General features: G+C 35.3%; 1 protein-coding gene across 2 annotated transcripts in view; it reads right to left on the bottom strand.

Annotated features, from left to right (window-relative positions):
• Positions 1-17,785, bottom strand: part of LOC112046622 (PAS domain-containing protein cky-1-like) — a 189,075-nt gene that overhangs the window by 156,700 nt on the left and 14,590 nt on the right. For both annotated transcript variants that reach the window (XM_052888478.1, XM_052888477.1), the window contains exon 2: positions 10,717-10,830. In XM_052888478.1, coding sequence (XP_052744438.1) covers positions 10,717-10,727 — 11 coding nt within the window. In that variant the 5' untranslated portion in view covers positions 10,728-10,830. The remainder of the gene's footprint in view (positions 1-10,716; positions 10,831-17,785) is intronic.

Genomic DNA, 17,785 nt, shown 5'->3' with positions numbered 1-17,785 from the left:
TAGGGGGACAGCACTCCTTTCCTAAGGTTCGCGTTATGCTAATAGCCTGAGTGGGTCAAATGCTTCGATTTGTACCATTCAAATGGCAGCGCCGTAAGTCAAGGTTCCGATATTGAACTAGATATATCCGGTTGCCTTATTTATGTGGTGGATGAATGACTTATCCAATGGTATGTTTTACCATGATTTCGTTCAGTTTCCTATATCATTTGCCTGTCATTAAGAGATGGAAATCTTTGAATACCGTAATAGAACTGTGGAAATATAATATCTCCGTATGCTACTATTTTCATGAGGCCGTTCGGCTTGTACATGTGACTGTTCGTAACTTATTACAGACCTTTTTAGGGTTCCGTAGTCCACAAGGAACCCATAAAGTTTCGTCATGTCCGTCTGTCCACGGGCATGTAACATCACTATCTTCGTAACCACAGACTGAGAATTTACACAACGGCAAATATAAAAGAAAATGTCACTTCTCGTAAAAGAAAATGGACAAGATATTGACGTATGTCATTGTCACTTCTCGTAAAAGAAAATAGACAAGATATTGACCATTGGCGGCGCGTGGTAAAAATGTCCCATCTCGTTCATCCCAAAGTACCTAATGAAAGAGATAGTGGTATTTCCGGTTATGCCGCTATTGGTTGAAATTTGTTCATTTCTACTCATCTATACTATACTAATATTATAAAGCTGAAGAGTTTGTTTGTTTGATTGAACGCGCTAATTTCAGGAACTACTGGTCCGATTTGAAAAATTCTTTCAGTGTTAGATAGCCCATTTATAAAGGAAGGCTATAGGCTATATATTACCCCCGTATTCTTACGGGAACGGGAACCACGCGAGTGAAACAGCGTGGCGTCAGCTTGTAATATTATTGTTTGTACCAAAGAAGCACACCGCATACCTAATCATTTATAAAATAAAATAATTCACGTATTATTTTGATTACAAGCAATGTTAAGCCGCTAACAACAGTATAATTCTCGTTTAATTAGATCGAGTACATTAGCATGGCGTGTCAAAACATCCCGCTAGGCCTCTGTCAACCGAATGTCACTAATGTCCAGAGCTTGACAGATGTTGCTGAGATTTTGACGACGTACAGACGCGCACGAAAGTCAAGGATAAAAATTAAGAAAATTAAAATCAAGGATAAAAATTAAGGATAAAAATTTTAATTAAAATCAAGGATAAAAATTAAGAAAATTAAAAGTTTTAAGTATATCGATAGGTATGAAGAAATCTAAAACCAGAAAAGTATCTAAATTTGCTTTTTTCAAGGATAAAGAAGACATTTTTGTTTTGAAGTTACTTTTTAAAAAAAGTAACGAAATTATGAAAGTACCATTTTCACTAACCCCAAAGTAACGTTTCGTTTCGTTCACGTGTCACAAACGGTGCAGGAAAAACATCGTGAGGGAAACCTGCATACCTGAGAATTTTCTTAGTTCTTTACGTGTGTGAAGTCTGCCAATCCGGATTTGACCGACGTGGCCAACCCCTCTCATTCTGAGAAGAGACTCGTGCTCAGCAGTGAGCCGAATATGGGTTGTTAATGATGATAATATTGGATAGAATCAGGCGTTACTTTGCGGAAGTTCATCATGATTAACGCCCACCTCTTGCCCCACCTACTTTTTGGTCTATAAAAGACGAAGCAAAGGTCGAAAACGACACTTTGTAATTGCACGTTGTAGAGTCAACTCTCCTGAGGATGCTCCGGTTTCGGGGTGAAACGTACGTAGAGAGTATTTTGTCGGACCTGGGTGACGTTGTCGCATGGGTTCGTCGACTTTTCGCGGATGATAGCAAAATAAATAAATCATTATATAATAATGATGATAATGACAAGTAATCATGTGTGAGGAACACATTTTATGAATGTACCACAAAGCACTATATCTGAAAATAATGTGTCATGGCAATGTATTTGTGTCCTTCAACAGTTTATGTTTTTACTCTAAGTAAACATAGACATTTGTTTCAATGAATTATTGCAACTATAAAATATTCAATAAATTATGAGCGAGCGACCAATTTTATGCAATATTAAATTGAGAAACGTGTCAAGAATATTAATTAAATTAAAATGTAATGCATTACGAAGCCGCCTATTTTACGGCAATAAAGCAATGAATTAACGTCTCGGTAAGTGGCTACGCCCAGTCATTACCGATACGCTCTGTAATCTATATTATTTTAAATGGCGTTAGCTATATCTAGTTAATGTAGTGGGACACGCGAAATTACGTTTAGGCTTAAAGTCTTTATTTATTCTAGGCACTAAAATGGCACTCAGGCTGTGTTGTGTAAAGGGCATTACTGAGTTCCCTACCTGCAGGGTCTATACAAAAGACAAAGTACTTTGAGCTTTGTCTCTAGTAAAATAAGAGTTTAACCTCAGAGTGGGCGCGCTGTGAGCGTTTTGCCGCCATCCAAAGAACCGTCAATAATTCGTAAAGCAATTGTCAATTAGGTTTGCACTTTTAATAGCTGTCCCCGCCATGTATACCATCGGTGGAGAGAAGGTTTCTACCACCAGTTGACACCAGAGGGCGAATGGCTCTCACCTATTTTTCAATTATGTCATGCATTTTTATTTTTTTTTATTTTTGTGTTATAGCACATCCGGGAAAGTACTACCGCCTTACTTATATCTGTTGCGAAGCAGCATTGTTATGTGCTAGTTGATGCCAAGGTCATGGTTGCCAGTGTAATTACAGAGACTCGAGTCTTATGCCTCATATTAATGGCCACAGGGCGACACTTTTGTAGAACGTCTATCTTGCATGCTCTATGAAACTGTTTCATATAAAGCCGATGGTATTGTACCTACTATCAGATGGACGACTTGATCACTCCATTATCACCATAAAAAAAGAATAAACTTAACGTTTCGAAAGAGCAAATCTTTGTGGAACGTGTTGCTAACATGCCTTGTGTAGTTGCTTTATTTAAATTCGATGGTATTCTCCTTAGTAACAGGTAAACTGCTTATTCCGTTAGTTATAACTATAAAATAATATGAACTTGATGTTACAAAACTATTACTTGACGTTGCTAGCAAACTAAGCCTACTTAAAATAAACGAATTATAATAATTAATAGTTACACTTGTGTGCTCAAGTGCACCGTTGTCCAAACAAACCTGCGCAGTGATCGGCTTAGCTATCTCCATCGCTGTCCACGTGCGCGGATCAAATGCGACGGTGACGCTCGTGTATAGTCCAAGAGACAACGTTTAAATCGATCACACAAATTCAATACGCTCATAGAGGTGGTTAATGTTTCACGTATTAAAATATTTAGTGTTTTCCATAATATTGAAATGAAATACGAGTAATCTTTTTAACATGAAAATTGAACCGACTTCAAATATGTATTTCAGTTATTTTGATTTTAACACTTACTAAACCGATTTTTATGAGAATTAAATGGGACCAAACTGGAAGTATGCTCTTTCAAACAAAAAAAAATGGTTAAAAAATGACGAAATTATGAGGAAACAAACATTAAAACAAATATACGCGTCAAATTGAGAGTCGCCTCCTTTTTTTGAAGTCGTTTTAAGTCTTAAACGCAATAAAATTCATTTATTTATTTAAAGCAAGCTTTGTCGAAAATCACTTTTAAATTTTTTCTATCTCTCTTTACTAAAGGCTTGGAAGGCAGGGTTCCATTGTTATGATAATATATCACTAAAAATATGAAAATTCAAAATATAAAAAAATTAATGGTGAAAATTGTGATGACAATTATTACAAAACTAGCGGACCCAGTCTAGCTACGACTTATGTGCGCTTTTCCCCTACCCTACCCTATCCCTAGAGGGGTATAAAATATGATTATCAAACCTACCCGATATGCACACAAAATTTCACCAACAAATACTAACCACAACACAACGTAAAACTATAACGTAAAGTTGCAACTGACTCTTACACTATAACTTGTAGAAGTGTATGATTAATGGATGGATGATGCAACTCTACGGGATACGGATTTAATGAAATGACATTCTTGAATCGCTTATCCCATTTAAATTGCTCTGAAATACACTACGATTTTACATACAAATTATGATGGTCCTCATTGAAATTAAATTACGATAAATTTAATAACGCTAATTTTGTGTATTTAATTTATTTTGCTGCTTATATATTTTTGCTGATATGTATTTTATTTATATTTTTAGAAGTAAAATTAATAATATTTTTTAAAAAGCAAGATTACCTATTTGTATTAACACAATACATTATTATTTATGCAACACTTTAAAAATAACTTTAAACATTACAACATTATTACATGTGCCAACAGTTTAGAACATGCAGGGGTTGTATTATTGTTTTTTTTAATTTATAGAAATAACTGTTTTTTTTTATTTAACCCTAAATTAACCATAAACTGATATTTCTTGATGATAAGTGTCAACACAATCCGAGTTAAGGTTAATTCGTTTAATATCCTTTTTTTGAAAAAAGTTTATCCATCAAACCAAATCAGAGCCAATTTAGAAGATAACTACCTAAATTGAGCCGATCAAGAGTTCGAATCCAATACCTTATATCCATGTTTTTTTTATTCTTTACAAGTTAGCCCTTGACTACAATCTCACCTGATGGTAAGTGATGATGCAGTCTAAGATGGAAGCAGGCTAACTTGTTAGGAAGATGAAAATCCACACCCCTTTTCAGTTTTTACACGACATCGTACCGGAACGCTAAATCGCTTGGCGGTACGTCTTTGCCGTTAGGGTGGTTAACTAGCCACGGCCGAAGCCTCCCTCCAGCCAGACCTGGACCAATTAAGAAAATCTTAATCGGCCCAGCCGGGGATAGAACCCAGGACCTCCGTTTTGTAAATCCACCGCGCATACCACTGCGCCACGGAGGTAGTCATATGATATCTTAGTAACATAAAAGTCAGTTGGATATTAATAGACAAAAAAAAAATATTGAAATCATAAAACGTAAAATTGTGGATTAGTAATTGATATACAAATAGCCTTTTTATATTAATTATTATCTATTTTATATTTATTATTAATTATCAAAATTAGTTCAAAAACTCAATATCAAATAGAATCCGGCATGCCAACAATAGATGTCGTCTAGTAATTTCGGAATGCTCGATGAAAAAGCCGAATGCCTTTTAGTCGCTACAATAAGAGCAAGTCATCCCTAACCTAATATAAATAGCTCGCATTGAGCGAACGAGGTTAAAGCCGGGCTTCCATGCATAAGCTGATGCTATATGTTTATTTTTATTTAAGAATCGCTTGAGATCTTCTAGGCAAGCGCTCCAAATAAGATCTCCTCATCAATAACAATACTTTGAGAAGAACATTCGCTAGAAACATATCTCAGAGTTAAACAAACCTTGGTAGCACACTGCACTTTGATTATCAGGAAATCATACACTCCAGACTGACTCACAGTATAAATGATTAGTGGCAGGTAGGTGCTTTTATTCCCAAGAATTATCTTAATTCTCTGCGTGTGTGAAGTCTGCCAATCCGCATTGGGCCAGCGTGGTGGACTATTGGCCTAACCCCTTTCATTCTGAGAGGAGACTCGAGCTCAGCAGTGAGCCGAATATGGGTTGATGACGACTCAGTACTATATCTACTCTATATTTACAGTTGAGCGAAATTAACATTTAGTTAAAGTACATTCACTCAATTTATTACCTATTATTAATAAATGTTCCTCAATATCGAACTTGGAGTTCAAGCAACTTGATGTATATTTACAACACTTCTGTTTAGTAACGACAATTAAAAAGTTAGCTTCACTGAAAATAAAATTTATGCACTTAAAATATATTATAATTAGCAAAAGATAAGATAAGATAATAATGCGCAATTTCAATTATGTATCTTTCGAGAAACCAACTTAATTTTATTCATAATCTTGCTTATTGCATCAGATATTTTGTTATTATAGCTTTTGGTGTGCAGTTACCTTCAGGCTTGTAATGGTCTTACGCGCATTACGTTATTTTGAGTGGTTTGTGGCGTACAAAAAACGTTGAGACAATTTGAGTTATGCGCGGAACATTCGGACTGCGTCCGATAAATCAACTGAGGATATTAACGTTTAAATAAGAACTGTAGGCTTGCCCGCCAATTCGTATTATCGGAGCGTGGTGGGTCAAAACTCTATATGTATATTACTCTATTTACATGTTCTGTATTAGTACTTAGTAGAGCTGTTTGTGCCAAAGCATGATTGAAGAAGTACTACTGTACTGTACTACTAACCAGCAATACTGTGTACTATAGGTTTAAAATTATGCTTGCCGGTGCAGACACAGGCACATGCTAAATACCTATGCCTTTATAACCATTTTTGACGAGACGCAGAAGAGGCGCAGTAGTATGCGTGGTGGATTTACAAGATGGAGGTTCTGGCTTCGATTCCCGGCTAGGCCGATTGAGGTTTTCTTAATTAGTCTAGGTCTAATGGGCTCGTAAGCAGCCTTCCGTCAAAAACGTTCCGATAACCGCTAGGTGTGTAAACCGAAAAGGGTGTGGATTTTCATCCTCCTCCTATCAGGTTAGCCCGCTTCCATGTTAATTTAAAAAAAAATAATGATATATGATAAGCGTATTTACAAATTCGTTAGTATAATACTTTATACATATTAACAAAAGTTTCAAAAGTGAAATCACTTTTAAATCTTCTACTTTTAAAAAATCACTTTTAAATCTTCTACTTTTTTCTGTTTATAGTGAATCTACTGCCGGTTTGGAAGGCAGATTCTACTAAAAAGTGTCGACAAGAAATTAAAGGGCATATTCCTTGCATGCCATGTGACCTTTTTATTATTTTATAGGCGTAGTTTTTCATCAATTTTATATCTTTTACTCAATATGTAACCTAATTTAGATAAAAAGAAAAATAACTGCGAATAGTAATTAAGTAATTAACTTTTTAAATTTATACCTAAAGGTAATAAAGAACAATTTGCAAGCTAATTCACTAACATTGACGAATGTTAGTTGGCATATACGAAATTGAGATTCTATGTAACAAATGTCATTCGTTGCCTACTGAACCCATCGTAGATATCATACAGTAGGTAGATGACATTTCTCAGTTGATTTGATGTTTATTTTAATAGGTTGTTAATAAAGACCAAATCAGTGAATAGTCCAGCTGGTTGGTACGAAATAGTAATGACAGTAAATTGCATAATTCGATCTAGTGCTCGAAGATACATTTTACGACTAAACCTCAACATTAAACCTGCCATGTCGAATCTATAATTATTATTAAATTCTGCTCATACATTTATCTATTTATTGCATCACCAAAATGTAATCGCCATTCTGTCACTCAGCAGCTTCCAGAGCCTTTGGAATGTGAGAAACTCTGAATCGTAAACTGTTCTCTATCTCAGTAATCAGTATAGAGAACGATAATAACTTGACTCATATCAAATTTAATATAAACAATATTAATTTCGTGTAGTACCTTCATGGGATAAGGGTCCGAAATATATCGATATTAAATAATAAAAGTTAAGGATTCCTTAAAAACTTAATTTAAAAATCAACAACTTTTGACGGCCTCCGTGGCGCAGTGGTATGCGCGGTGGATTTACAAAACGGAGGTCCTGGGTTCGATCCCCGGCTGGGCAGATTGAGATTTTCTTAATTGGTCCAGGTCTGGCTGGTGGGAGGCTTCGGCCGTGGCTAGTTACCACCTTACCGGCAAAGACGTACCGCCAAGCGATTTAGCGTTCCGGTATGATGTCGTGTAGAAACCGAAAGGAGTGTGGATTTTCATCCTCCTCCTAACAAGTTAGCCCGTTTCCATCTTAGACTGCATCATCACTTACCATCAGGTGAGATTGTAGTCAAGGGCTAACTTGTTAAGAAAAAAAAAAAAAACCAAACGTCAAAAACGCTGTCGTCCAAGTTGTGACGTCACAATGTGTACTAAACGTTAAACTAATATTTATTAAATGATATTTTTGTCAAACGCTCCGTTTGTAAGGGATTTGTTATAGTGACGTCATTAATCAGTTGAAATATTGACTCGTATTTTGAAAAAAATATTTATAAATTGAAATTTTCATATAATCACGTCTCAAAACATTTTTTTTTTTCGAGATACTAGAACTATTAGAAGTATAATGAATATTTTAAGACCATTAAAAAAAGTGTCAACTAGCCTATTTGAGAGTATATTAATATGGTAAATGTAAAGATAAAAACAGTGGTGTATCTGTAAAAATTGGTTAAAAAAGAAGATGAAGAAGTAATCTTGAACAGTTCAGAAGCAACTTACTACTCTAAAAAGGCAAAAAAATAAAAAAGGAATGAATAACTTATTTAAAAATAAAAAGTTGTCACTTAATTTACTTTCTTGGCATGGTTTTTATAAGGGACCAAGGTAATTAAAATTATAGAGATATCAAAAATAGCCAACATTACAATTATCGTGTTTATTACGAAGCAAAAGGGATCTTTATTACGGAGCAAAGCACTTATCTTAACTAACGACAGATTAACCACACTTCCAACTACTTTTACTAGCTCCTACTACTAGCGAGTAGTGTTGGGAATGCATACTAAAATAGTCTAACGCTTGGAGATCGAACCTCAGAACTCACGAATTAGAGTCTCTTAGCCACGCGGTTAATGAGACTTATACTTACATATACCTATACTTATTTCGGTATAACTAAACAATGTTCTCGATTTCAATTGGTAGTCAAGTAGACAGAATATTATAGGTTTTATGAAACTCACTAAACGTGCTAAATAATGACGTTTCATACAAGCCCGCCATGTTTACACTGACGTCGGAAGTGCTAACTTTGTAGTATACAAAGTGTTGTAACGTGAACTAGTGTGTACTTACCTTATATTTAATATACTTACTAATTAATTTAACATATTTAGTAGACATACGTCACATTATTAAATGATTTATGATTTATGATACGGAAAACTGTAAATTTTATTCTAAAGAAAATAAAATTCATTAAAAGTAAAACTTGAACTTTTAGTTTTTTTTTGTAGTATATATAGGCTTACGCTTGACCACAATCAAGCCTGATGGAAAGCAATGATGAGGCCTTAGATGAAGCGCGTTAGCCTAGAAGAATTAAGAAGTTGTTTTTGGATAGTCGGAAAATTGCTTTAACAGTTTTACTTTAATTTAATAGAATAAAAACTAAAGTTTTATTAGAAGTTTTTATTCTAGTAAGATTTTGGTTTGTCTTTTTTGTATTCCAAATCTCTTTTGCTAATGATACATAAGTAAATATTTAATGATATTGATTCTTTTTATTTTATACTCCGTTAATATTACAATTAAACTTTAACTTAGCGTAAAAACACAGCAAAGGAAGTAAAAGGGTAAACAAACGTAAAAACATAAGTAAACTCAAATATTATTTTAAGAAAAAATATTTTTAAACTTATTTGTCCAATTTATTAACGTACTACTCAATCCGACGCCGATGTCGTGACTTTGTACCGAATATAATGTTGGATTATGTTGTTAATACAATTTTAAAGAAAATATGACTTTGTAACTGCTTCAGATTTACGAAAAAGATATTGTCTCTATATTACTTGCACACCAAATAGACCTTCTACAACGTTGCCTTGAATTTAAATAATATACTTGCCAATTAAGAAAAAGTAATTAATTAAGAGCCGTGATAGCCCAGTCGATATGACCTCTGCTTCCGATTCCGGAGGGTGTAGGTTCGAATCCGATCCGGCATGCACCTCCAACTTTTCACTTGTGTGCATTTTAAGAAATTATATATCACGTCTCTCTAACGGAGAAGGAAAACATCGTGAGGAAACCTCCATACCAGAGAATTTTCTAAATTGTGCGTGTGTGTAGTATGCCAAACCGTATTGGGCCGGCGTGGTGGACTATTGGCTTAACCCCTCTCATTCTGAGAGGAGACTTGAGCTCAGCAGTAAGCCTAATATGGGTTGATAATTATAAAGTTATAATATAAAGTTTATCAAATATACAAAGATTGAGTATTATAATCATGAATTTGTTTGAGAAAATATTTTGTTCCTGGACCCAAGGATATATAAACGTAACAAATAAACCGTTACGTAGCAAAACCCAAATAATCAAATTGACACGATACGCACTTGTCAATTATGACGAAATGATTAGACGTTTGTGAAAATTGTTGTGAAATAAAAGTCATTCTGAAAAGTACAGACATTTTTCATAGAACTTGCCAAATTTACTTAGTAGCCTTTACTAATTTACGTAGTTGTCTTATGTAAACAGGAGTGATGAACTATCTCTACGCACCTCAGACATTCAAGGTTTTTCTATATATAGTTTAGTATTGCTTCTTGAAAAAGTGGATGCCCTATAGGTTTTAAGTTTCCTTCATAGCAGTTTGATTCTTTTAACTTTTAACTGCATAATATTACTTTTTTATAGCTCCAAGAGATTGCAAGTGTAAGTATTAGCGTCCTCCAAATCTCCGATAACGGCTCTGGCAACACTGACTGGGTTTGGAAGGTACACGCCTCGTGAACATTATCTCGAGGTGTATGAATCACTGGCACGCTTTGTCTGGCATCCCCTGCTGATATGATGATGATGATGATGATGATGATGGTGAATGTATCACTGGCACACTTTGACTGGTGTCTCCTGAAGCCCCTACAGTTGGGAACACTGGTTAGGTAGGGAAGGTACAAACCTCGTGAACATGATGGCAAGGCGGATGTATCACTGGCACGCTCTGACTGGCGTCCCCCGGGGCCCCTACAGTTGGCATCATTGGCACGCCAGGCTCTCCGTGCCAGCGTTTAACCTGAAACAATGGTAAATAAATATTAAGATCGATCCTCATGAACTTTAGCATTGATATATTGAGAATAACCATAAATATATCATAATAATATAGATTTTCCGCCTTATCTGTAAATTCCATGTGAATTAACCTGATTGTATATGAATTTTCAAACAAATAATGCCTGACAGTTATTTTGTGATGCTTTGCGTTCTCTTCAAAGATATTCAACTTATTAATTGTCTTAATATAAGTAGGTAAAGTATATGAGTTGCTTGCTCTTCTCAGTAGAAACAGCCTTTTGAAGGTTAGTAAAGTCTAACGAATATTTGTATTTTGTATGTCTGCGATGATAGCGACTTTGCTGGGCAGAAGACGAAAATATGGCGATACCGAATACCCCCCTGAAAGAGCTCTATCATAAATTAGTCATATTATTGATTCTAATTATTCTTAGTGGACTGATATCTCTAATATTCATTCTCGTGGTTTCAATACCTAGTTTACTACAGTAGCCCCTCCCCTTTCCAAATCAGGAGCATTTTGGAATACGTTTCTCGGATTGGCGCTGTCGTAATTATGATCTGTTTGGATACTTTTTTAGCATACCATCTTCAGAGATACAAGTCTCGAGTAATTTATCGCCTGCCATAAATGGAATGACCAATCCGACGTGCTCTGCCAGTGTCGTAAAAAGTGGGTGTCTTCTTAAAAGGCAATAACTTAATTATAACTGATTTTTTAGAAGTATATTATAGGTATGTATAGAACTATTTGTTTTTGATTTTCCAAATATAAAATTTAATTAATATTATAGTACGTAATAGTAGTAAGATAACTTACAAGCACCTTTGAAAAGTGGCAAACTTTGTTTTGCCTTATCAGATCATTTACTTAGAGGTATGAAAGTTGATGTTGGCCGATTCTTGGCACACAAAACTTTATCATAATCGGTCCAGCAGTTTCGGAGGAGTTTGGTAACAAGCATCGCTACACGAGAATTTTATACATTTATTAGATTAGCTGACTCGGCTAATGTTTTTTTGGTTTTCCAAATATAAAATAATATACATCTCATATAATTAAAATTATGGTATGAAAGTTGATATTAGCCGATTCTTTGCACACAAAATTTTATCAAAATCGGTCCAGCAGTTTCGGAGGAGTTTGGTAAGCACCGCGACACGAGAATTTTATACATTTATTAGATTATCTGACTCGGCTAATGTTGTTTTGCCTTTTAAATTTTCCTTATCATTTAGGGGTATAATAATACATGTTAACCGATTCTTGCACCTACCCTATATCACAAAATATTTCATAAAAGTCGGTCTATCCGTTTTGGAATAATTTGGTAACAAAGATAGTGATTCTACTACCCGAAAATTATCTATCAGCCAACCTACATATCCAAAACATCCAAGAAAGACAAGTCTGTACTTTGCAATGTTCGAAAATATTCTGATGAAGTAAATAATAAAGTACGTCAGTCGTTGTCGATTGTTATAGGCAAACGCTTATAAACGTGTGAAAATTTCTACATCTTTGTAAGATAATTGATTGTCAACATATACATACACTTCTCTATTACAAATCAATGCACACCTTGCAACTATTTAAGCCAATCGCAAAAATCTTTATGCAATAATGCACCGTATCACACACATACATAAAAGTGAAAATTGTATTCCTAATTTCGACACACCCCAACATTTTATAAGGAATGTACACATCGTTTTACGATCAAAGAACAAATTACAGTGTTCAACGGCTCAATAATTTTGTACTAAGGGCGTATATTTAAAATGATTACATCCACTTTGGCTCAGTGATTGGACACATTTTGGTGTATAATTTTTATGCTATTATTTGTCAAAAGTCTTGTAACGGGCATTAGGTAATGCCTCGTTTAGTGGATGAATGATTTCACTTTGCATGATGGTCTATAAATCCTCCAATGTGATGAGTATTATTAAAAATTAACCTCCCATTAACTAGGTACGGTCTAATTGACCCTCGTGAAATGATTATATTTATTTGAACATAGACGGATTTTCTTAAAATTGTAACCTCGATTTCTTTTACTAGTAAATACAGTTATTTATGAAGGTATGACGTGTTTCTTCTTAATATCATCATGTCAGCCGATGGACGTCCACTGGAGGACGTAGACTTTTTGTAGGGACTTTCAAACATCACGATCCTGACCCGCCTGCATCCAGCGAATACTTGCGACTCGCTTGATGTCGTCAGTCCACCTGGTGAGGGGTCGACCAACACTGCGCTTTCTCGTGCGGGGCCGCCATTCCAGCAACTTGGGACCCCAACGGCCATCGGCTCTTCAAACTATGTGCCCCGCCCATTACCATTTCAGCTTCGCGACACGTTGAGCTATGTCAGTGACTTTGGTTCTTCTGCGGATTTCCTCATTTCGATCATAACACGTTGTCATAATTATTAGTTTACGCTTGTAAGTACAGTGTTTCGTACATTACGCGATGCGCATGTACTGCTCTTCTAAAGTCTGAGCTAAACTATAGTAGTCATAAAACCACCAATGTAAAGTATCCTAAACTATGAAACACACTTTGAAAAATAATGTAAATGAATTTTTCCAAATAAGTTTTTTGAGCCCGTGAAATTTGAAGAGATCTTTTGACGCGTCATAATTAATATCTAGTTTAAGGTAAAATAAATATAATAGGGCAACAAAATAATAATTATATCTAACTTAAAATTTAACAGGGTATCATGTCTGTGTCAGACCTTCTATAAAATCAATGATGACTTTTGCACTTACATAAAGTAGGTAAACCTCTAGTCGTACCTCGATACTCTTACTCTCTAACTCTCGATAGGGTCTATGTGTCCCAGTTAGTCTAAAACGTTTAAAATTCAATCGACATGAAAAGGGTTATGAAAATTTCTTGCATACACTTTGTTTTAGTGCCTTTATAATTTATAGAGATCTTGTTGCGTACAAGCAACGCCTTGATTGTGTAAACTATAAAGATACAGTTTATCTTATTAGTATTGCACCCTGCATTTACATATATCTAGAAGATAAGCGTAGGTATGTAGTATCGAGCTGAGGCAGCGCCCCTTTCAGCTGAATTTCTTTATTACATTATTATACTAAGTACAGACAGAGGAACTTTGTAATTTAAGTAGGTATCTTTAAGTAGTTTGTAAGCTCTGTTAGTATTAGTTTGTAATTTCTTCTTTTTTAATTTGTATTTTTTAGCTGAATAAAGGATTTTATTATTATTATTATTATTATTATTAGCTGTTATTGTAGTATTTGTATATCTTTACTGTGGTATTACTTTTACTTGAACGTTTATTTTACTCTCACTTATTTATTATACCTATCGTTTTTTTCATTTGATTTTTTTTTGACATAAACAACATACATATACATACTTACTATTTGTACTAATATTATAAAGCTGAAGAATTTGTTTGTTTGATTGATTTAACGCGCTTAATCTCAGGAACTACTGGTCCGATTTGAAAAATTCTTTTAGTGTTAGATAGCCTATTTATCGAGGAAGGCTATATTGGCTTTATATTATCTCCTCATATCTGTCAGTTCGCCTGACGCATATTATTGATGTTTGTGTGTAACCTGGTATGATATCCTTGTATTGTATACTAATATTATTCAGAGATACAGTTTGTTATAAGTTTATAGCGGTGTCTACTGAACCGATTTTGAAAATTCTTTCACCATTAAAAAGTCAGGTTATTTGCTAGTAGCTTGCTACTTAAGCTATATTTTACCCCCGTATTCTCTCAGAAACGAAAACTACGCGTATAAAAGCGCTGGGCATTTGCTATTATTGAACAGAATTAAAGGAATATAAGTTTGCTATGAGCCGTGAAAGCCCAGTGGATATGACCTCTGCATCCGATTCCGGAGGGTGTGGGTTCGAATCCGGTCCGTGGCATGCACCTCCAACTTTTCAGTTGTGTGCATTTTAAGAAATTAAATATCACGTGTCTCAATCGGTGAAGAAAAACATCGTGAGGAAACCTGCATACCAGAGAATTATCTTAATTCTCTGCATGTGTGAAGTCTGCCATTCCGCATTGGGCCAGCGTGGTGGACTATTGGTCTTACCCCTCTCATTCTGAGAGGAGACTCGAGCTCAGCAGTGAGCCGAATATGGGTTGATGACGACGAAGTTTGCACTATATACATTTGCTTTGGTAAAGATAAATACGCCTGTAGGAAATCGTCAAATTTTTGAAATACCACTTGTAGCTTGTCGGGGCCAGGTTCTTAAAAGGCTTCGTGATTTAGAACGCGCCCGTATATGGGTTATCGATGGCTAAATAACTGAGCCAGTTTAGTTCTGCGTCTCAAAATTGATTTATTGTGCACCGTAACTGTTCTATTGATATTGAATAAACTTTGTTAATAAAGTTTTTGTCGCAGCATTTGTCCGCGATGAATTGATTTTGGTATAATTTTGCACACTATGTGCAAAACACTAGATCCAAAGATGGAGAGTTGGTGGTATACAACCGTGCCTCGGAGAGCACGGTATGTCGCCCAATCATTAACATTGATATCTAATAATATTATCACCCTAAATCCGTCAACCCTAAATCTAAATTAAAAAAAAACCCGCATTAAAGGAGCGTGTGTCTAAGCTAAGCGGAAATCAACTCACTTATAAAGAGGGAGGTGAGGTGGAAAAATAGGCTTCTAACGTTGAAGGGTTTACTTGTATGATGTAATTTTGCACACTATGTGCAGTTTGTTCAAACTTGAAAGATAGGATAGGAACTGTTAAGTTTCTTGCCGGCTCTTTTTGTACTTGATCACCAAACTCGTGGCAGTGTCTCTAAGAATAGTCAAATCCGAAATCTGGCGTATCAAAAGTATTTGTAAACAAAGACTACCTACTTGAAATAAAAGAATATGAAGTAAGTAAGTTTGAATAGATTTTATATCAAGTTACAGCCACAAAGTTCTAGGTGGGACGAAGTTGAGCTATCAATGACAGTGATATCAATAGCAAGGAATCAAATGATTTGGATAACTTCGTTTCCATCTATCAAATCAAAAATCATTTATTTCAAGTAGGCTCAGTTTACAAGCACTTTTGACACGTCAGTTGACTATTTGTAAAGATTCTACCACCGGTCCGGAAGGCAGGTTCTGCTAAGAAGAAACCGGCAAGAAACTCAACAGTTGCTCTTTTAAAAAAATTGATACAATATTATAATTTACAATTGATGACAACCTATGGAGCTGTAATTTTTGTCTATACGTGAAAATGCAGTAGATACCTAAATTCGGGGATTAACGTGAACTCACATAGCCAAATATTAATAGTATAGGTAAACTAGACCAGAGACAATTCATTAGAAAATATCTATTGCTTATAAAGCACTAGCTGACGCCGCGGAGTTACACCCGCGTAGTTCTCGTTTCCGTAGAAATACGGGGATAATATATAGCCTATAGCTTTTCTCGATAAATGGGCTATCTAACACTGAAAGAATTTTTCAAATTGGACCAGTAGTTCCTGAGATTGACGTGTTCAATCAAACAAACAAACTCTTCAGCTTTATAATATTAGTTTAAGTAGATTCCCAATTTCACTCGATAGGTAAAGGATAGGACATCATAATTATATTCTAATTTATCTCTTTAAATTTTAGTAAAGCTCGTACACACAACAAATAATTTAATTACAGCAGTCTTGAATGATCAGATAATGTGCTTCCAGCTTTACACCGTCATTCGCAACAAAAGCAAACAGCCCGTCGCCACTAAAGAAACAATATGAGAAACAGTAGATATTCGGAATCCTAACCACTTATAAATCGAACAAAACGAGGAGATATTGTATCACGCTATACGCGTCCCACCTACCGCGAACGAGTGGGACAAAACTATCGGTTGAAATGTCATAGGTCATTAGGTTCGAACTATGTAGGGTTTGCAATATGCCAATATGGAAGCACCGTGACTTTTATAGTTAGGTTGGTTCAAACAATAGATTCAAGTAAATGCGTCGATGACCCAACCGCTATGGTCTTAGATGACTTTGATAAGGTAACATTGCAAGTGGTGAAATTAATTGTGTGATTATAGCAAGTTATTGAATCGTCGGTGTATGCGAATTGTATTTGTTCTCTTGTTTATGGTAACAGTGGAGATATGGGCGCGCGTTGTCTATGATATGGGCCGTTGTAACTGCATTCTAGATAGTTTGGTCGGTTTTGTGATAAGACTGGAATTATAAAGTGAAAAGATTTTAATTTTTCTACACATTTTTAAGTAATAAATGATGTAACAAGTATCATTTGATGTTAGGAAAAAATCATTGTCTATAACCGACAAACTCTTCGCAGTTAACCAACCTGTTAACTCTTGGCTGTAGTTAAAAATTTCTTAAAAAAAGGAAAATCTAACTCCTAAGTAAGAAAAGGAAGTCCTAACTTCACACTAGGTATTTGTGATCCGAAGTCGAATAGGTTAACCGCAGGACTAAAACCCACACAGGACACACAGGACTCTAAATGGAAAGTTGTAGGTGTAAGCCCCGGACCGAATTAAAACCTACGCCCTCCGAATCAAAGGCAGATATCATAACCACTGGGCTATCTTCGCTGCTGCATCTTTTATTACTTATTTATAAATATTCCAAATGTTTCCAAGTTCACTGAACCGCCATAATGTCACCATTTAAACGAATCCGGCCCCGGAATTAATAACCGTATAAAGAAAACACAGGTTTGTCATCTAAAAGTCATCCGAATGTCGATCCAAATTATGATAAGGTGTGCATTAGTTCTGGTAGGGCGTAATGGCCAACAATTAAGGTGAACTAGGAAACTGTGGATGTGGCATTCGGTGCTCAGATGTATCCTACTAATATTATAAACGCAAACTATGCATGTTTGTTACTCTTTAACGCCGCAAACATTGAACCGATTTGGCTGAAATTTAAAAAGA

This window comes from Bicyclus anynana, chromosome 22, assembly GCF_947172395.1.
Source record: "Bicyclus anynana chromosome 22, ilBicAnyn1.1, whole genome shotgun sequence".
NCBI lineage: Eukaryota > Metazoa > Arthropoda > Insecta > Lepidoptera > Nymphalidae > Bicyclus > Bicyclus anynana.
The sequence above is the reverse complement of the archived record's forward strand: the minus strand, read 5'-3'. Positions and strand labels throughout refer to the sequence as shown.